This window comes from Capra hircus, chromosome 14 (genome assembly GCF_001704415.2).
Source record: "Capra hircus breed San Clemente chromosome 14, ASM170441v1, whole genome shotgun sequence".
Taxonomy (NCBI): domain Eukaryota; kingdom Metazoa; phylum Chordata; class Mammalia; order Artiodactyla; family Bovidae; genus Capra; species Capra hircus.
The window spans coordinates 81551921-81573404 of NC_030821.1; the positions used below are offsets into that span (position 1 = coordinate 81551921).

Below are 21484 nucleotides of genomic sequence, written 5' to 3' on the forward strand. Positions count from 1 at the left end.
GAGGTGCCCAAGGAAGGCCCGGCCCAGCAGAGATGCTCAGAAAGTACGGGACTGAACACTGTGAGCCCCAGGGAAGCAGTAACAACTCCTTTTATACCTCTAAATACACTTTCAAATGAATTTACTGGTGGTAGTTCTCTCTGAATAAAGAAAAGAAGCTGGTTCATTTTCAGCACACTACTGTGTGCATGTGGGCAGGACCCCATTTTCTCAGAAGAACGTTCTGGGTGCCCCCCACAGCACTTTTAATGAAGATCCCAGGGACCCAGGGGGCAGAGAATATGCTGGAACCCGGAGTCTGGTGAGGGTCGGGAGTAAGGTGGGCCGCAGCAGACCCCATGGCCTGGGGGGAAGGCAGGCCCTGTGCAGACCCCAAGTGGACCGAGCAGACACGCCTGTCCCTGGGGTCAGTGTCGCCCACACCAAGCTCCAGTCAGTGGGAGCGGCAGGGCACGTGGCTAAGAAGGGTCAGAACCTGCGGGTGATGGACGGACCACTGTGGCCCAGCCACACTGTGGAAGCTGTCGAGTCTGAGGGAGAGTCATCTGCCGACAGTGTCTGGCATGAAGTGGGAGGAAGACTCAAGATGGCGGCGGTCTCTGGGTGTGACCGGCCGCGGCCTCTCCCCAGCGCCCAGGGGCTGCATGGACAACTGCCTCTCTGCTCTCCAAGTTCTGCAGACTTTCACTTCAGACAGTGACCTGTTCAAAGACTCACTTCCAGAAGAGCCTAATGGGTGCCAAGTGTGTCCCAGGCAATCTACCAGGAGAAAGGGAAGCAAGTGTGGCCAAACATGTCGCCTGTGACACAGGGCCCTGCGATAGGATCCAAACTGCGGAATAAGCGACAAACCACGTAAAACAACAAACTCATGATTCCACATGGAGAGGTTCAAGTGAATGCAAGACGCTGGGCACTGGCCCCCCGGAGTAGGCTGGGAGACTGGCCGGCTCCACACCCACCCCAGGAAGGCCCAGAAAGGGTCGAAGCCCCAAAGCTGGTGAGGTGCGCAGGGGCAGGAAAAACAGCCACTGTCCCGAGAGCAGGGGTGGCGGGTGGCAGTGATCCTGCAGAGGGGCACAGTCCACTCAGAAGCCCTCAGACAGACCAAACCAAGGGCTCAATCTGTCCACTGAAAAGATGTCGATGTCACAAAAGGCAGAGACAAGAAGTGGAGATGTTCCAGGGGACATGCAGCAGCCGCGGGGTGAATGGCACTGGAGGGGCCGGAAACATCAAGAAGGAGGCAGGGAACCAGGGGCCAAAGGCAAACAGCAGCGCAGGAGACGGGAGCCTCAAGCCACATGGCGGCCCCTGTGCTGGGACACAGGCCCCACCCTGCCAGTGGCCCAGAGCAGGGTGGGGGGAGCAGTGACCACACAGCCACCAGAGCGTGAATCCGGGTAAAAGGCCCCAACGTACACTGCACTCTTCTTTGGGCAACTTGTGGAATTATTCCCAAATTATGCCATAAATTATACAAACGAAAGTGACCATCTGCAGCTGCCTGCCCCGGCATGGATGCCTAGAGAGGGCCTAAGGGGCAGGGTCCAGCTGAGGGCTGGCAGGGCATCCACTGCCCGCGGAGAAGCCCTCTCCGGCCCGCAGCACAGTGGCCAAGGGTCAGGGGGCGGGCCAGCCCCACGTGCCTGCTGCCGAGCTGAGCTAAAGGCTCCGGCTCCTCTGGTCCCGCGGCTCAGCTTCCTCACCTCGTGCTGGACCCTGACACCCGAGACTCCAGCAGGCCGGCATGCTGGCTCTCGCACTCGTAGTCCTGCGCCTGGGACATGGCAGCCTCTTTTTCAGAAGCCAAGCGGACGGCCGTCAGCCGGTCATCGGGACGCCCTCCAGCATCAGTCAGGAAGGCATCGCCCTACAAGACAGCAGAAGCCACAATGTTATGCCTTGCGGTTTGGGGCACCAGTAACAGCCAGCCCAGCCCTTTTCATGGCCCAGGTCGCTGGTGAGAATGTAGTGCCCGACCCTGAACCCAGCTGGGATCTGGCTCCTGGGGAGGGCATTCAGACCCCTCGCCAGCTGGCTCTGGGCGAGCTGCCTGCTCCTCGGCGAGCAGGGTCCTTGCTTTTGAACAGGGACAGCACCACCCACTGGTGCTTCCAGGTGGGTGTCCGCGGTAAGAGGCTGGGCAGCACTTGAGGGTGGTCTACACACACACAGGGCCCGGATTTACAACCGAGGGGCTGTTCCAAAACGGTGCTGCAATGGCACAATTTACACATGGGAAACCATGAACCTCAACCCCTACCTCATGCGATACATCAAACTCAATTCTAGGTAAACCACTGCTCCAAACGTTAAGGACACAACAATAAGGGGACTTCCCTGGTGGTCCAGAGGTTAAGAACCCGCCTTCCAGTGCAGGGGACACAGGTTCCATGCCTGGTCAGGGAACTAAGACCGCACACACCTCGGGGCAACTGAGCACGCACGCGGCAACTAGGGAAGCCTGCGCATGGCAATGAAGACCACCCCCCAGCCAAAAATAGATAAATAAAGTGAAACAATAAGACTTTTAGAGAAAATGCAGAAGAAAATCTTTGTGGTCTTGGAGTAGGTACACTTAATCAGACACAAAACCACTCACGACACAAGAAGCATTAAAAATTGGACTACAACCTAAGAACCTCTGTTTATAAATCTTTACCATCGTGGGAATTACTCAGGCATAAAAAACAGTGAAATGATGCCGTCTGCAGCAACATGGATGGACCTGGAGATATCATACTAAGGGAAGGAACTCAGAAAGAGAACAACAAATCCCATATGATATCACTTTTACATGAAATATAAACTATAACACAAATGACCTTGTCTATGAAACAGACTCACAGACAGAGAAGGAACTTGTGTTGGCAAAGGGAGGTGTGGGGGAGGGAAGGTTAGGGAATTTGAGATTAGCAGATACAAACTATATATAGGATGCATAAACTCCTACTGTATACCACAGGGAACTGAATTCAAGATCCTGTGATAAACCATAATGGGGAAGAATAGGAAAAAGAACATATATATGTATACTGAATCGCTGCACCGTACACCAGAAATCAATACAACATTGTAAATCAGCTGTAATTCAATAAAATCTTTAAAAATAGACATTTTCTTCCTATTACAAGTAAAAACACAAACCCTGGGTGGGAGGTATTTGCTGCACAGAATATGTATAATGCATTACATTTGCGGGTGTACCTATCTGACCTAACAAAGGACTATTTCCAGAACTCATATAAGGTTCCTAGGAATAAATAAGAAAAACCTAATACTCGACAGAAAAAAAGACAAAAGACTTGAAAACACACTTAAAAAAAAAATCCAGTAAACGCAGACAGAATTGTGCGCCACCTCTTTCGTCACTGGGAAATGCTAACTAAAAGCACCCTAGGACACTGGCGGGCCCACCCGAGTGGCTGAGGCGCAGAAGACCCACCACGGGCGCGCACGTCGGGGCTGCGGGCGCGCACGTCGGGGCTGCGGGCGCGCACGTCGGGGCTGCGGGCGCGCACGTCGGGGCTGCGGGCGCGCACGTCGGGGCTGCGGGGGGGGGGGGGCGCACGTCGGGGCTGCGGGCGCGCACGTCGGGGCTGCGGGCGCGCACGTCGGGGCTGCGGGCGCGCACGTCGGGGGCTGCGGGCGCGCACGTCGGGGCTGCGGGCGCGCACGTCGGGGCTGCGGGCGCGGGGGAGCTCTCCCACCAGGGCCCTGCAGCCCAGCCTCAGCACAGGAGGCCACTGCGGCAACCCGGACCTGCTCACTGTCCCCAGCGGCGCATGGGTGTGGCTCCCAGGGGTGAAAGACAGAAACCTGACCTGGAGTCACCAGCGACGCCGGCCGCCATCGCGCATGTCTTGGTTTACAAAAGCTCTCTGGGTTCCACGCCATTGCTTTCACACCTTTCCGTTCACATGCCTCCCGCTTCAGGGAGACATCTGAAGGAGTGGGGAAGAGCAACAGTGGACAGTCAGGAACCAGCGAGGGAGGCATCCACAACCCGCGAGGTGGTGGCCTGGAGGTGGCGTCCCGGGCAGGCGCCCGCCCCCCTTTACTGTAATGTGGGGATCTGCAGACGTGCGTGTGTATACAGGTCAGTTCACACAAACACATGAGAGGGCCTAAGAGTAGCAACAGGCAGAGCAGCTCCTACACTCACACCCAGAATCTTCGGAGACTGCGGAAAGCAGACAGACACAATGACCCTGGAGCGAGAGTCCTGCAGTCAGAAGGTTAGGAAGACTTAAGACAAAAACACAGCCCCACAGTGAAGGGGCCTGTCAAAGGGACAGCAGTACCAAATAAAAGAGCTTCCAGTGACCAAAGCTGGAACATTTTGAGAAAAAAGCCATACTAAATTGTAATGTGAAGTATAAAGTAAATGTCCCTAAGCCCATGTTGATATGACACACGAGTAACAAGGACGGGGAGAAGAGACAAAGATCCCCTGCAGAGGACCATTGCTTCGGACACTCCAACTCCAGGACCCTCCTCCCAAGGGCACCCCCAGGCCCTGCCCACAGCCCTCCCTCTGGAGCAGGGGGTTCTGGGCCGTGCTGTTCATTTCACACCCAGCTCTTCCCAAACCCGACTCTCAACATGCAAGCCAGCCCTCCAACCCAGGGCGTTTCCTGCCCTCCCTGGACGGCCTCTTCTCCAGACTTCAGCACCAACCACAGCTCCTCACCCGGCACTTCTCTGGCCATCTTCCGTCTGCTTGTCTCTGTGTGGCCGTTCTCTCCGGCCAGAGCAGCTGTCCCGGGGCCGCGGTCCTCAATCCAGCAGCCGCCCTGTGTCCGCGCTGCTCCTGGGCCCTGGTGGCTGCCACAGTCCTGTACCCCGCCCTCGGCTGTGCCAGCCCCGCCCCCACTTCTTCTCCCAAGGGCTCAGCTCCCTCCCCTCCTCCCAGTGTATGCAAGAGGCTCCCACTCTAGCTTCTGGTCACTGTCTGTCTGCAAATGAGGACAGGGACAGGCCAGAGATGGGGAGCCCCTGCCAGCGTTGATGCTCCTGAAAGCTTGATTGCCAAATTTCTTTACAGGCTCTGCTCTGGAAATGAGTTTCTGGTCCTAGGACATTTTTTGGTTTCAAGTGACAGAAACCCAACTCTGACTGAAGACAGCGTTGCACCTGCACCCGGTAAGGCCGTCTGGGTTCCCAGGACGCCCAGTGCGGCTCTTCTCTGCTCTGCGCAGGCTGGCGTACTGCGTGCAACAGCACCTCAAACACAACCAGACGTTTCTTCCTCTGGTTCCAGCGAGTCTCCTGGTCTCTGAGGACAGGGGCCCCGGCCTCTGCAGTGCTGTGAGGGGAGGGGCTGGAAGCTGGCTCCATGGGCATCTGAAGGCCCTCCTGCCAAAGCTCCTCTGAGGTGACCGCCTGCCCACCTGCAAGCTGACTGACCAGGAGGCCTCTTCTCAGCCCCACCGTAAGGGGGACGAGGCCCAAGGCCCTGCCAGCACATCCCCGGGGAGGGCCACCTCTCCTCCCTCCCCCACCTCACCCCGTAAGAATCTGGCTCTTGTAGAAAATGCACTTGGAACACCGGGCCTTCCTCCTTCAGCTCATCTCTCACCAGACACCCACCTACATCTGGTTTACCCCAAGGCCCACGCAGACCACAGACCCCTTTCTGCCAAGTAAATGTCATCAATGGTCCCTCCCAAGTGCTCCAGTGGGGAAACTGCAACCTGCTTGAGGCTCTCGCTTTCTCCTCCTCCCTGTCTGGCTGACACCATTCTCCGGCTGTGCTTATCCCTGATTCACTGTAGATTAAATCCTGTTACCCAGTTTTCATTCTTTTTGTCCATTTCAGTGAGTTTCAGGGAGGGAAGAAGAATAAACAAGTCTCTGCTCAGCCATCATTTCCAGAAGGCCTACGTTCCATTCTCAATGCTGTTTTTAATAAGTTTTCCAAGTTCTGAACAATGAGCCCAACTCAGTCTCAAGCTCTGAAAGCCTGGCTCTGAGCTGGAGGCACAAGGCCGCATTCTCCTGCTCGGAACAGGCCGGGCTGGCATTTCCGCCTCCGCGCCTCCCGCCAGCTGTTTTCACTGACTCCCCTCCTCTAGCGCCCGGCCATGCTGTTATGCTGAACATTGTGACCTAACCCCTCGGCAAGTCAGAGAATCGGCCTATAGGTCAGAACCAGCTTTTCAGACCCTTCTGGGAAAGGATGTCTGATGCACCCACACAGAAAGGACACAGCTGTGCGGAGTCAACTGGACATGCGTGCAGTGAATCTCGGAGCCTGGTGCTGCCCTTCAAGCTCCCAGAAAGCTGCCACCGTAGGGCCAGCACTCGGCTCCTGCCTGGCCTCGGGGTCACGCGCAGGCCATCAGGACACACAGGCCCTGCTCTGCTCACCCACAGGGCACAGCCTCCTCCTCGCCTTCCTGGGCTTCCTCACCAACACAACAGACGCGGGGCCCCTGCAGGACTGCTGAGGGAGCAGAGCGCCTGTCACGTGTTCGCGAGCCGGGTCTCGCACACAGCCTGGCCTGTGACCGGAACAGCCCCACACGGCACCCCAGCTCTAGGAGGTCAGTGAGAGAGAGCTGTGGTCTGCATGGTCACGGGGGGCCAACGCTGACACTCTGTCACCCCAGAGACCAAGGGCAGCCAGTCCCACCCCTCCAGGCTGAGCCCCCAGCCCCCAGATGCCTTGGCCCACAAAACCCCATGGGGGCTTCAGGGAGGGGTGTGGGGTGGTGCAGTGACCCCAGGCAGCAGGACAGGACAGGATCCTGACAAAGGCAGGGTTGCATGGAGAAGTCAATTCTGACTCCATGCTGAAACTGTTTCTTTGACTTGCTTTTCATTGCTCGCGTTATTATAATCACACATAGTGGCCTGCCTCAGAGAATCCTGCCCCTCTCTCCGACTGTTAAAGTGCCTTTGCTCAGAGCCCTGTCTACCTGTAGATGGCACGAAGGACTAAAATGACACAACCCCCTGCTGGAGGCTTGCCATCCTAGTAAATGTTCGCAAGATTAATAACCTTTTTACTTTGTTTCCTCACCTCCCACCTGTCTCTGACACATAAAAGAACCTGGCATCCAGACGCCAGCAAGATGGTCACTTTAAGACATTAGTCTGCCATCTTCTTGGTCACCCGGCACGCTGAATCAAGTATTCCTTGCCTCCGCACCTCACCTCACGGATTCACTGTCCTGCTGTGCGGTGAGCAGAGCGAGCCTGGACTCTAGCGGAGGGAGCCAGGGGCACTCCTGTAGCCGGACAGCCTCCCTGCGACTGCCAGAGCACTGCCTTCTGCCAGGGCTCGCTGAGCACCCAGAGCTTCGCTCGGCGAGTCCACTGCACTCACTGCAGTGAAAGGACCTGAGTTTCCAGTGAAGCTCAGCAAAGCCAGCGTCAGACTCTCTTGAGCTCACTCCTGGCCCCGTCTGCCCCCACCCAGGAGAACACAGAGCCTCCCTGAGGAAAGGGAGCCCCGGACACTGCGGGACAGCAGAGCACAGGGGCGGTGACAGGCTGAGAACCAGCGACCGGCTGCTCCCCAGGGCGCTTCCTGCCTGCCCAGCCCTCCGCCAGGCTTCCATGGGTGAGACTGGAGACAGGACACCCCTGGCTGCCCTGCCCTGCCGCTCAGTCTCGGGTCTGGCCTTCTCCAGTGGCAGGTGCGGATGTTCTCCCTGTTTCCACGGGTAACTGAGGCTCACCACTGGCCACCCTCACTCTGTCCTGGTCAACTCCCCAAAATGCTCCACAAACACCCCACACCTGAGGGAAGTTTCCTACCTCCCTGCCCGCCAAGACCCCTTAAGACTGCCTGCGCGCAGGCCCTGGAGCTGCCAGCGGGAGCCCTAGGCCGGCTCCACACCTGAGCTCTGCACCCCCACCTCTTGAAAAGCACCTGGCTGGAGGGGAAGCAGAGACACACGGAAAACTCAAAAAAATGCACTGGGACGTGCCGACAGCCGCCCGTGGGCCTCTGGGCGCCCTCCCCCACCTTGCAGGCAGGGCCGCCCCTCCCCGCCCCACAGACCTGCCAGGCCAAGGCTGCAGCACTGGGGACTGCCGCCTGCTCCTCAGCACCCGGCTGCAGGTGCGCTCCAGTCACCTGTGGCTGAGCAGGTGCTGGAGCCCAGCTCCCTCCGTGGGCTGCAGAGCAGACATGCTCGGTGCTGGCTCCTGATGGGCTGCATCTGGAGCACAAGCCCCGGGAGCTGGACTGGCTGGTGCCCAGCAGCACTGCCCCCAGCAGGCTGGGGCCGGGCAGGACCCCGGCCCACAGCCAGGCCTCTCTGCCCCTGCAGCCTGCTTGGTGCGGGCTGTGAGACTCCTGAGCGTGTGAACACACGTGACTGCAGCGTGCACCGGTAAGCCAAGGAGCCAAGTTCCAGTAACAGGAGAGACAACGCCTTCCTGGCAGGGCCAAGCCGGCCAGGCCACCGGGAAAACTGGGGCCCTCATGCTGTAGACACGCCTCTCCCCCCCCCCACACACACACAGGAGGCTAGCCCCAGGACCTCCTGGGAGAAAAGACTTTGGAGAACCCTACCATTTCTGTCACAATAATGAAACATGTAGCTCTGACCAACCCTCTTAAGAGAGAACACACACTATTACGACAGTTTTAAACTATGGAAAAAAAACTTTAATCTGCTGATGAGACAGGAAAAAAAATCAGAACCCCGGAGGGCAAAAGCCAAGTAAAACCAGGAATGGGGATCATTCTTCTGTGTGCATCTGAGGAGCATTTGTACCACTCAGGAGAGGCAGGGGAATGGACAGAAAGCCCTGGACGTGCCTGGGTGACGACCCTTGGAGACACCCCAAGGCTGATACCCTGAAGGCAACAGGTAGAAAACGTAGCCCTCCCACCCAGAGGAAGCAGGAGCTGGGAGGAAGTATCCAATAGCTCCGGACTGTTTGGAAGGGAGTAAAAATATCAATTAAATTTTGATAAATGAATTCTCTGTGTTAAAATACCCAGGGCAGCCACGAGGGAAGTCAAGTGAGTGAATTCCAGTTCAGATAAGAAAAAAAAAATAGTCCAAATGGAGAAAAGAGGAATCTGTTCTCAATGACAGGACAGAGTATGAGGTAAGATGGTAGAAATAAATTCAAACAGTAATTTTTATAAACACAAATGGGTGGGTGGTCTAGGTAAGACAAAGACCATCAAAGCATATGTTTAAAGATCCAGATACATTCAACATAAGGATGTGAAACTGTGACAGTCAAGAGTGGATAAGACACCCTGGTCCGCGAGAAGGCCGTGCAGCTCCAGAGGTGGGGGCTCATGTCCGTGAGAAAGAAGAGTCGGCACGTGAACCGGGCTTCATCTCAGGGACCATCCCAGGAACAAGTGAAAACAGACTCCATCGGGGCACAGAAGTCAAAGGTCCCAACAAAGGCCAAAGGACCAGCTGCTCCGGCACAGCGCTCAGTGAATGAGAAGACCTGACCCCAGCAGTTGTCTGGGGTCACAGCTCACAGGAAAAAGGAAGATGTAGGCAGTGTTTCCAAAGCCAGGGGCCTGGGCGGGGACGGGGTGAGGGGCGGGAGTCAGGAGGTGCCTCAAGCAGGTGGGGCTGTAGCTACTGCAGGATGTCACCTCTACAGGAACCTAGAAACCCAGAACCACAGTCACCCCCGTGCACTGGTCTGCACCTGAGTACCGTCCCTGCCCTAGCTTTGGGGGGGCATCCATGCTCCCTGGGCAGCACAGCCAGGACAGCAGGTCAGGACAGAGACAGCCTTCTGGTGGCACAAGAAGCCCACACGCACAGTCACCCCGCAAGCAGCTGCAAGGCCGAGACAGGGCAGGAAGCGTGGAACCCACAGCTCAGCAGGTGGCCCGAGTGCAACATGCCACTGCCCAACCAGACCCGGAAGATGCACTCCCTCCACAAAGCTGCCTCAGTTTCAGCGTCTCAACAGGCACAGCCCTCACCCTGGCTGCATCACTTATTGAGCACCTACCGTATACAGAACACACTTGGCAAGAGCTCTAAAAGCATGATCACATTTCCCCTCTCACCCAGGTCCTCACCTCACAGGATAGAAAATGAGACCCCGGTTTTTAAAAGGCCAGCATCTGAGCTCAGGCCCCGCAGCTGGGCCAGGCTGTCCGTCCACACTTCTCTCCCTCCTCTGCTAGCAGACCCCTTCCCTGAGGCCTTCAGGTGTCTGAGCCCAGGCCCTGCCTGCACCTCGCCCCACGTGACGGGTGCAGTGAAGCGGCAACGTCCTAGAGGACCACAGGGGAGGATGTGGCCTGCCTGCTTAAGTCCCAGCCTGGGTTTGGGGCCTGAAGCTGCTGGGTGCTTTGTCCCCAACAGGGAGAAGCTTCTCAAAGAAAAAAAAAAGGAGGCAGAAATAAACAGCAGGAAAAAGGTGAATGACCATGTGGCACCTGGATCCAGTCACCCCTGATGCAGGCAGCCCTGGGAGGAGCCAAATGAGAGGGCAATGATCCCTTGCCCCACAGTTGGGTCACACTGGTGATGAACAGAGTCCTCGTGGGGCCATTTAACACCCCTGCCCCGCACCTGCCACTGTCACGAGGAGAAGGGAAGGTTGAGGAGGAGAGCAGGAGCCGGGGCACAGCAGAAGGGCATCTCCAGTCTGTTCCATCTCCAAGGGCCTGGCTTGCGGCAGGCAGGCTGCCCCTCCTGGCTGCAGCACAAAGGAAGTAAGGAGGGCTCACCAAGGCCACAGTAAGAGCTGGCGCTTCGGGAGCGGTGACGCAGGTCGGGGACACACAAGCTCCCACCCAGCCTGTGTCACACTGGCCTCAAGGTGGATGTCGTCCAGGACAGCCCTGACCCTGCAGCCATCAGTAATGTCCAGCATGAAGCAACTGCGGGAGCTCATGAAGGTTGGGACGCATGATGGGGAAACAGCAGCAAACGCTCAGAGCTGGACAGCAGGCCTGGAGGAGGCAGTGGCGCCCAGAGACGGACACCCCCACCACAAAGGGCCAGCACGGGGAAGACAACGCAGGTACCACCGCCGGGGAAAGGAGACCCACGCTCGGCTCCGGATCACTGACAGTCTGGGCAGAGGGCACCCTCAGGCCCCCAGCCGGCCTGAGTAGAGACTGCCTGCAGGTTTGGGCTCAGAGCCCCGGAGCAGGCTCCCTGCACTCACCCAGAGGGACAGACCGCCTGCCCCCTCACGAGGTGCCCCAGCCGGGGCTTAGGTGACCCCCTGGCGGCAGCTCAGGGGTACACCGCCCCCCAGGCTCAGCCACCCTGTCATGCTTCCCATCCCGTCACCTCTGTGCTGTTCTCATTAAACTCCTTTCAGCTGGTTCACAAAGCCTCTCTTCAGCTACTTATAATCTGACATTTAGCCAGTGGGTTAGGGTTGTTTCTAGAGATTCCATTTGGTCTGTCTCAAATCTCCCTGGCCCTTCCTGTCGGCTTCCCGTCTTCTGCTCCTCACTGTGGTCTCTTCTCGCGCCTTGAGCTCCTGGGAGCCTTCAGATGAGCCCGGGGTGCCAACAGGGTCAGTGTCGGCTTTCCTGCCGCAGAATACAGCCCGGAGTCCTCAGGTCTCCTCCTGGCTCCCACACTGTCCTGGTTTGTCTCCCTCCCTTTACTCGCCCTGGCCCTGGAAGCCGATCTATTAAGTGTCACCTTCCTATCTATTCAGCAGGTGTTTGGAAGACAGAAACTGTATGCATGGGTTCAACCTGCCATCCTCACCGAAAGTCCATATGCTTTCTTTAAAATATTATCTTTATGGGAAAAGTAAGAGCTGGATTTAAGAAATTTTAATTAACTAAAATTTAATTTTCAACATAGAAATTATCTCAAAATACAGAAAGAATAATTTCCTAACCTCATCATCTATTAACATTAACCACTTTACAAATACAGGCATACCCCCATGGAAATCATCCTGATTAACATTTTTTGGTAGAATATCTTTCGGGTTTTGATAGTTTAAAAGTTCATAGAGTATATATACATATATATATGTATACCTGAATCATTTGTACAACAGCAATTAACACTGTAAATCAACTAAATGTTGATAAAATTGTTTAAAGTTCATAAATCATATAGTTATTCCAATACATATTTCAGTTAATGGTTATTAAAGGGGTAAAATTTTACTTATGTCAAAAAACTAAATCAAACATTTCCTTAGAACAACGTGCAGGGAAAAAACCTCAGGCTGGATTTGAAATTCAGCTGGGAGAAGCATCCCTTGGGGCTCAGTCGGGAAAGAACCCGCCTGCTGCACGGGAGACCAGGGCTCGACCCCTGGGTCAGGAGGACCCCTGGAGGAGGAAATGGCAGCCCACTCCAGTGTTACTGCATGGAGAACCCCATGGACAGAGGGGCCTGCCAGATGACAGTCCACGGGGTCACAAAGAGTCGGACATGGCTGAGTGACTAGCACACTTGCTGTGCACGTCCAAAGTGTCCGGGCACGTGCTCCTGGGGCATGGGCTTCACAGGCCCTCTTGGCAGGTGGACCGCGTAGAGGCGTCCAGCATCAGGGAAAGGCCAGCCCTGCAGCCAGAAGACTTGGGCCGGAAACCCATCCCCGCCAGCCTGCTTCTGACCCACAGGCACTGTGCCTGCGCTGTGAGGGGAGTATTTCTGCTCCTGCTGCACCCAATCTCGGTAACCTCAGGGCCTTTGCTCATGCCGTCCCTTCCCCCTGAACACGCCCCACCTCCTACTGAGCCTCACCCTGGCCCCTCATTCCTGGGGGTCGTGGCCCCTGCAGAGGTGCATCACGGGACCACCGGGAAGGGTGGGGTTGTTCCTCTGCCTCCTCCTCGATGGAGCACAGTTGGGAGTGTTGGTTCTGATCCTTCTTATGTGTCAGTGTGGGGAAGAGCAGGGGAGACAGTCTGTCCACGTGTTAAACCCCCATAACTGCCACCTGTCCTCATTCTCACTGCTGCAGACCCCCAGGGATGTTGTCCACACCCCGCAGTTGCCGAGCCCCCACTCACCGTCCCCAAGCGACCTCCGACACCAGCTCTCAGCAGCCTGGTCTCCCACCCACGGGCCGTGGCTGCCTGCACAGCGCGTATCTGAAAGCAGACTCTGGTTATTCCTCATAAACAAAACAGCAACCTGAGAGCAACTTTAAATTGTGTCAGGTTAGGAGTGCTGGTGCATGAGGAAAAGAATTACCTACTCAAAAGCTAAGTGAACTAGAGGACAGGACTGACATTCATGCCGAATGCCTGAGAAACAAGCAGGGAAGCACTGTGCCGGGGAGAACGGACTGGAGACCCCGTTAAACTCAAGAGAACCACTGAAGAAGACACAGCGAGAGCGGCCCCGGACAATGATTTCCGGAGCAACAGTACCACCTGGTGCACACGTGTGCATTTTTGTTGTTGTAAATAAAATAAACCCACAGGCAGGTTCACTGCGTGAAGGACTGGATGTCCTAACAGCTACCACCGAAGAGAGCAAGATCAGTGGTCTGAAAGGACACCAGCAGGTTCCTGGACCCCAGGCCTAGACACAAGGGCAGAGTCTAAGCCACCTTCCTGGACCACAGCTGGCCAACCTAACTCCTCCTAGTGGGCGTGATGGGGAAGAAGTGACACTGTGACCACTGAGACCTGGCTGCAAAAGAAGCTGCAGCTCCACTGCCAGCTCTTGGGATGCATGCTCTGGCCACCAGCAAGGAGTTAGCTGCAAGGTGCTGTGCGTGGGTCCTGGCTACTCCTCAGTCAGACTCCAGTGCACGCGAGGGAGCTTGGAGATGACCCCTCCCTAGCCCCGTCTGAAATGCAGTCACACAATATCCCATGCTGAGTGTCTCCTGAATTCCTAAGCCACAGAAACCATGAGAGGTGATAATACAAGACTGTTCTAGGCCCCTAAGCTGTGGGGTGATTTGTTAACGAGAATAAAATAACTAGAGCAATCATCTACAGAGGAACACCAATCAGGGACTTGCCCCGTGGTCCAGTGGCAAAGATTCTGCACTGCCAATGCAGGGGACTCAGGTTCAACCTCTGGTCGGGAACTAAAGATCCCACATGCGCCAACGAAGATCCACGGCGGCCAAACCAACGCACATCAGAGACAGGTGACAAACAACGTGAGGTCTACGGGCTGGGAGATTCGTATTTTACACGCTTCACACAATCCCAATGGCTAGGAACACAGGCCGGCCACTAGAGAAGTCACAGCAAGTGGCTGAAGGGGCTGTCACAGAACCACCAGCAGTATCTCGGGACGACATTCCTGTAAAGTCCAACCTATGAAGGAAGCCCCCATGCCTCTGGTTCACGCTGGGCCCGCAGGAATGTTAGGAAAGGACTGAGGGAGGCAGCAGAACAGAGAAGGGCAGCCAAGGAAGCACACAGGCCCCAGCAGTGGAGGCCAGAGGCGGCGTGCCAGGCCTGGGACAGCGCCCTGCAGCCACACTCGGGGTCCACCAGCCTGCAAGAGGACGGGAAACATGCTCTGCTGACTTGGCCTCCTGGTGTTGAAATTAACTTTTTAGAACCTTACACACGTGTAACACTCAGTAGTGTACAGCATCCTCTGAAATTCAGTCATGCTCCAGCCCAACGCCCCTGGAAGACAGATGGAGATGCAACCCAACCCTCAGACACGAGCCAAGGTTTGGCTGCAAAGTGATGTGACCAATTCACCTGTGATGGACCGCATCCCTCAGGGCGGCGGCAAGGCCGAACTGAAGGCTTCCGTGCTGCAAACAGTGCTGTGTCCCCTCGGCCAGCCCCTCAGGGATTGACTCGGGGTTATCGTGCCCACCACCAGACTACTCATCACGACCCCGGGATGGAGTCAACACTAAGGCCTTGGCCCCCACCTTGGAACGTTCGCTTCTGAAAAATCCTAGTCACTTTTATTTTTTAACAGCTTTATTGAGATATAATTCATATACCCTAAAATTTACCATTTAAAGCATAGATTTTTGGAATATTTTAGCACATTCTCTGACATGTACAACCTTCAGCAACGTCAATTTCAGAATACTTTCACTGCTCCAAAAGAAACCCCATATACGCCTCAGCTGTCATCCCCCAGGCCTGGCACCTTGAACCCACTTCCTGTCTCTATGGATCTGCCTATTTCATAGCAGTGGAACCGTACAAAGCGAGATCTTTGTGTCTGGCTTCTTTCACTCAGCATAATGTTTAAGATTCATCCACGTTGTAGCACAGATCAGTACTTCATGTCTTCTTATTGCCAATCAATACTCCACTGTATGGACGAACACACTTTGTCTGTTCACCTATTGATGGACTTTTGGGCTGTTTTCCCCTTTCCCCCTTTTTCCCCCTTTTTGAGCTGTTTCCCCTTTTGACGGACTTTTGGGCTGTGAATGATACTGCTGTGAACATCTGTACACAAGTTTCTGTGTGGATAAGTTTTCCTAGTCACTCTTACCAATAAGAGCACATGAAAGGTGAGCCAATTTCCAACTGAGAAGCTCATTTAGGCTGACCATACTATATTATTTAAACATAGATGGATAACTGGGAGAAACAAATGACCTAAGAAAGTACAGAGTTAAAGACATAAAGAAACAAAAGCAAAACCTGATCTAACAGAATAAACGGTAGTTAAAGGCAGAGGTGTTATTTCTAGGGATGGGCCCTACAGCCACATCCACACGTTTGCACCATGCTGTACCTGCAGCCTTATTTTAACTGCACAAAATACGATATTCACCAGCAGAGGCTGGTTAAATTACAGCACCCCCACACAGCCTATCATGAAAAAGAATGAAATGAAAAATGTACTGATATGGAGTGACTTCCCAAACACATTTAGTTAAAAAGGCAAAGTTGAGAAACTTTTAAAAGAAAAGAGCAGGAAATAACACATATACGTGTTTGCTTGCATAGCCACAAAGCGTCTAGGAGATGTAGTGGGTGCCTCCACCAGACCAGGCCTGTAGGGCAGAAAACGGAAGCAAAAGGCAGCTTAACTACGCACCCTCTGTACCTTCACACCCTGAATACACTATCAAGCCAAAAAAAATGTTTAACCTTTGGGGAGTAAAATAAAGATAATCTAAGAGAATTAAAACATTCACACTTAGGAATGCAAGAGATGAGAGATCTTGGGTACCTGGAAGCAGTTAAAAAGAGCAAACCAATAAAGGCATCTTGCCTACTGCTATGTCAACCTCAAGAGCACTTGCATGACCCCCACCCAAAGCCACTCATCCCCTCCGATGCCAAGACACAATGGAACTGTTGCATAAAGCCCTGAGACACAAAAGTGAGAATGCCCTCAAGGACTCCCTGTGCAGAGGGGGACGGCTGGAGGCTGTGCAGGGCCTGCCTGGCATGGGGACACAGCGGATCCCGGGCAGCCCCAGCGGGGCCAGAGGAGCTCTGCGTGCTTCAGGGGAGGAGGGAATGCAGAGGGGGGCTGGGCCTGGTGGCACTCGGCAAGGTCGCCGGAAAACAGGATGCCAGTGGGGGCACACCAGGCCATGGAGGGTGGTCTCGGGGCACCGGACTCCGAGGAGACCCATGCAGCGGCGTGACTGGCAGACACGCCCTGAGCCTGCTCCTTGCCCTGGAGCATCCAGGGTGTCACGGCCTACTGACCTCCGCAGGTACACTGCCAGCTGCACCCACTCCTGGTTGGAACAACCAAAAATGTCTCCAGAGGCAAACCACCCCTGGATGAGAACCACCACCCTGACACATCTCCTGAAGACCTGCAGGAAGACAGAGGAAGGCAGCCCATCCAGGAGGCACAGTTACAGCGCCCACGGGACGGCGCACAGGCCCGCTTGGCAGGTGGACCGGACAGAGGAAATATGAACTCATTAACCACCTGGGAGGTACAGTGAGCAGGACGTGGAGGGCAGGAGACGGTGGCTGGGGGAAGACCCAGCGCACCAAGCTTCAAGGCAGGAACCTGGAGATGATGGTCCCGGGGCACCCATGGCCAAGGCCAGAAGTGAAGCAGGAGGCAGGCAGGCCAAGAGAGGAAGTGAGGCTGGCCCTGCCACCCAAACAGGGCACTGAGCAGGCTCACTTCCTCCCTGGGGAATCCTAGTCCTGTCTCCAGGTGTGAGCCCACACTCGCCCTGGAAGAGGGCTGTCCATCCTGCAGCCTCCTACTCTGTCCTTGGGAAGAGCATCCAACCGCTCGCCAAAGCTTGGCCGGGTAACCTGTTCTGGCCACAGAACCTGAGTTGCCAGTTCTCTACTGAAGCTCAATGAGACACAGTTTCTACCACTCTCTTGTCATAAGAACAGCATATCCCAAACAAGGGCATGCTCCTGAGTCCACAAATGAAGACTTGAGAGAAAAGCGGCACAAGCAAATGAAATGTGAGCTAGAAATAAACCTCTATTGAGTTGTTGCTGCAATCCTTAAGTCTCTGATTTCTTTCTTCTCCAACCCATCCTACGTGTCATTGCCAGTCACACGTCCTGAACCATTTTACCAGGACTTCCCCTACTCACAGACCTGAAGTGGCTCCTCTAGCCAGAGAACTAAACTCTACAGTCCTTCAGCTGAGTTCAGACATCTTCACATTATTATTTCCTCTTATTTATCATTCTACCCCCCAAATGGCACATAACTCACTTTCTTGCCTTTGCTCCAAAACCTGACACACCCTCTGTCTGTGCTGCTGCAAAGTCCTCACTCCTGGCCCCCACGCACCTGCTATGAGGGAGGTGCAGCTCAAAGAGCACCTCTTCCTTGAAGCCTTCCCTCACACTGCAGCCCCTGCAGGCCTTTCCCCTCTGAACTTCTAGAGCAAACCTTCTGGAAATGGGCCAGAAAGTAAACAGTTCAGGCATTGTGGGCCATAAAGTCTCTGTTCCAACTAGTCACTTCTGCCAAAGAAGCCATAGATGATATAAAAATAAACCAGTGCGGCTGTGCTGCAATAAAACTTTATTTACAAAGACAGGCAGCGGGCTGGCAGTGGCTGCAGCTTACAGACCCTCATCTGGAGCAGAGTGGGAAGGTGCAGACAGGAGTGCAGCAGCAGCAGAAGTGAGCCAGGGCTGCGGGGGGGGGGGTTCTTCTCCACAGGGTGGAATGGTGTGGCTGCAGGATGGCAGGGAGGGTTGGAAGCGACCCCAGGAGCAGGCCAGAGCTGCCACATAACATCAAGGACAGTGCCAGGGGCTGGCAGAGGGCACAGAGGGGCAGGTGCAGGAGGCAGGAGGCAGAGCCAACAGCTGAAGGTGCAGACTTCACCAGAGGAGCAAGAAGTATCAGAAGAGGGCTGGGGGCAGGCCCGTCCAGTTCAGCTCTGCCAGGTGTCGCCAGGCCTGGGGCTCTGCACCCCAGGGCTGTGCTTCTCAGACAGGACACCCACAGAGCTAATTTAAGACGGAACGTATAAGACCCACAACAAATTGCCACATGGGTCAGTGAACAAGCACAGCAAAGGCACTTACTACTAAAGCTGAGAACATATTATACAGATATTTTTCTCAAAAGCACCAAAGAACCAGGTAGAAGCTTCATAAGACACCGTGTTCACTGTTACCACTGCCGGAGCGCAGCCTGTTCAGCACACATGCAGGAGAGAAGGCAGGATGGACGTTTCTAAATCTATCTTTAAAATATCTTCAGATATTTTAAAATTTGCTCACAGAAGCTGTTTCATTACCATTTGTTCTGAAAATCATGTTCTCAACCTTAAACTCCACAAATGCCAAAAGACTCTACTTAAAGTGGGGGTTTCCCCTCGTCTCAGTGTGACAGAGACAAAGGGGACGAGACGAAGTGATCAGAGTGAGTCTAGGATCTGGGAAGGAGAACCATCTCCTTGGGAAACATGACAAAAACTTCCACTTTGTTCTGCAGCAAGTTAAGTTACCCCTCCCAACACTGAGCAAGACAGAACATCACTGCACTGGGAGTGCCAAGTCTTGGCTTTCTGGTGCCTATGCCCTCACTGTTGCTTAGAGTTGGTTAATAAAGTATCTTTTCTGTCACAAGCGTAACACTGGAAAGTATAACAAGGGCTCTGGTAGTTTAACTCAGGAAGAGAACTACCCAAGAACTGCTCCTCATCTCATTTCTGTTAGCAAGGATCCTACCTACCTCCTAGGGCAATAAGTACTGCAGGAGTCTAGATTAGTTCATGAGAAGCTTTTCTCTTCTAAAAAGATTTTTTTAACAGTTCTATATGATAATCTAAGCATGTGGGATTTGTTCCTTGTTTACCTTTATGAAGACTTGCTTCTCCAAATATGCTCCTCACCAGCTTGTGTAAGAAAAAAGAGCCACAGACCTCGAGTTTGCTTTAAACTAAGACAAAACAGCTGACCCAGCAGGTGCGTCCTGAAAACCAGATCTTGGCAGCCATAATAAATAGCTCCTGACTTTTCTCAAGAGGGACACAGTGCCAGGCACGATGAATTCACAGAGTCCCACAACCACCCATTTTGCAGATGAGTAAGCAGAGGCAGAGTACAAAGCCAGGACACAGAAGAGTGGCCACTCAAAGGCAGGCAGTCTGGCTCCAGAACCCGCCCTCTTCTCCCCTCTGTTCTCCAGCCTCTGGGCAAGACAGCTGACTAGACAAAGTGTGGGCAGGGAGACCCGGGCCCTGCTCATTCCCCAGCCAGAGCTCAGGTCACAGAGTCCACGCCAAGCTGCTTTACGGAATGAGTCTCCTTGCTTTACAGTCACAGCTATCAAATCTCCTTCCCCTCCCCCAGCGAGGAGAAACACACCTTGCTCACTGTGAAAGGGGAGCCACTGACCGGGAACCACCTGCTGTTTACAGAGGCACCCAGGATGTACAGGGTTCAATTCCCCTCGCTGGCCTCAAAGACAAATCTCCTATTGTCTGCAGTAGGGGAGGAAAACGAAGCCTTGCAACTGTAGGTTTCTGCAAAGGTCACAGGAGGTTTGCTTAAACCCTACGACACCGAAGCGGGTGGAGGGGCGCCGCATTTCAGCTGCTGAAGGCTGCGCAGCGCCCACAGCAGCTGCTGGTGGGAGCAGCATGTAACACACCCACAGTTGCCACGGCCTCGCAGCCAGCTGCACGTTTTAAAATAAAAGACGTCCTGACCCCCAAGATGCGCGCAGCCTGCCTCGATCTCGGCCCTCGCACGGAACACCGCCTCCACCCACACCAATCCCGCAACCCGCGGGCAATCGAGCAAATTCCAGTTCCTGGAGGGCGACCCGGGGGGGAAGGCGGGGACGCCCCTGCCCGCTCCGCTCCAGAGGCCCGATCGGAGGGGCAGGCGGCCACGGCCGGCACCCGGCCACGCGCGTCCTGACTCCCTGGCCCCGACTGCGCGCCGGAACCGCGCCGACGCCCCGCGCTCAGTCTCCGCACTCCACTCACGCCCACCCGCGGCCGGGCACGCTCACAGCCCCGGGCCGGGCAGCCTCACCCCCCGCACCCCCAGGCCTGACCCCACACCCACTCTCACCGTGGCCCCGGCCCCGGGCCCCGCCGGCCGCAGCCCGCCCGCCCCTCCGGCAGCGCGGACTAGAATCCCCACGGGCCAGGCTGGGGGCCTCCGAGAGGCGGGGCGGGGGCCGCAGCGCCGGCCTCTCCGCCATCTTCCCGGCCCGCGCCGCCCACCGCCCGCGCTCTCACCCTCAGGCTGCGCGCGGGCCGCGCCGCCATAACCCCTCATCCCGGCTCGCCCGCCGCGCGGGAGCTGCTCGCAGCGCTGCCGCCGCCGCCGCAGCCCGCTCGCCGCGCGCCTCCTCCGCCGCCGCCGGACCCGTCCGCCGCCCGGTCCGCCGCGGCCGCGCGTCCTCCCGTCACCAGCGCAACCCCCCGCCTCCGGCCCCGCCCCCGCGCCGCGCGGCCCTGCCCGCCAGGGGGCGCCGCCGCGGGGCTCTGGCGCGTGCGCCGCGCGCGGCACCTCGGGAGCCGGGTCCGGCGGGGGCGCGCACGGCCTGCCGGGAGGTGGGCGTACCCGCGCGCTGGCCCCGCCCCCAAGGCGAGGGTGTGGCCCCCGTGAGGTCCCCGCGAGTCCGGAGCTGCGGCGGGCGGGCGGACGAGGGTGTTCCCGGTGCTGGTCTCCCAGGGTGCGGCGGGCTCAGAGGGACGGCCGCTGGCCAAGTGACGCCGAAGCGCCCTCTCCGCCCCGCCGTCTGCATCGCCGCCGACCTTGCCTGTGCGGTCGCCCGTGAGATTCTTTCGATCCCCTTCTGTACGGTGCAGTTGACATTTCCTACTTGTGAATTTGGTGTAATTTTACCGTCCCAGGAAAGATTTCACTTTTCCTCGATTCTGAAAAGTTACCGACCATTGTCTCTAAAATATCGGCTCTTCCATCCTATGGAACCTCCCTATGTGTCCGTCAGATAAACTGGATGGCCTGAGTCCTCCATGTCTCTTAAGATTTTCTCTGCTCTGTCATCTTAACCTCAGTTAATTGCTCAGTTCGATTTCACCACGGTTCTCTTTAGCGTTTTCTAACCTGCGTTTAGCCTGATCTGTAGGCTTTTAAAAAATGGTTATTACATAGACAATATTAATTTCCAGAAGTTGTAGTATTTGGCTTCCATGTTGGTAC

At 55.6% G+C, this 21484-nt stretch overlaps 1 protein-coding gene across 3 annotated transcripts in view; it reads right to left on the minus strand.

The window, feature by feature from the left end:
• Positions 1–20656, minus strand: part of ARHGAP39 (Rho GTPase activating protein 39) — a 53852-nt gene extending 33196 nt beyond the window's left edge. For 2 of the 3 annotated variants that reach the window (XM_018058760.1, XM_018058759.1), the window contains exons 1-2: positions 20554–20656; positions 1710–1873 (exon numbers count right to left, since the gene is read on the minus strand). In XM_018058760.1, the coding sequence (XP_017914249.1) occupies positions 1710–1873; positions 20554–20583 (194 nt within the window). In that variant the 5' untranslated portion in view covers positions 20584–20656. Of the gene's footprint in view, positions 1–1709; positions 1874–20553 lie in introns of those variants that run through there. The other variant, XM_018058761.1, reaches the window with a different exon arrangement.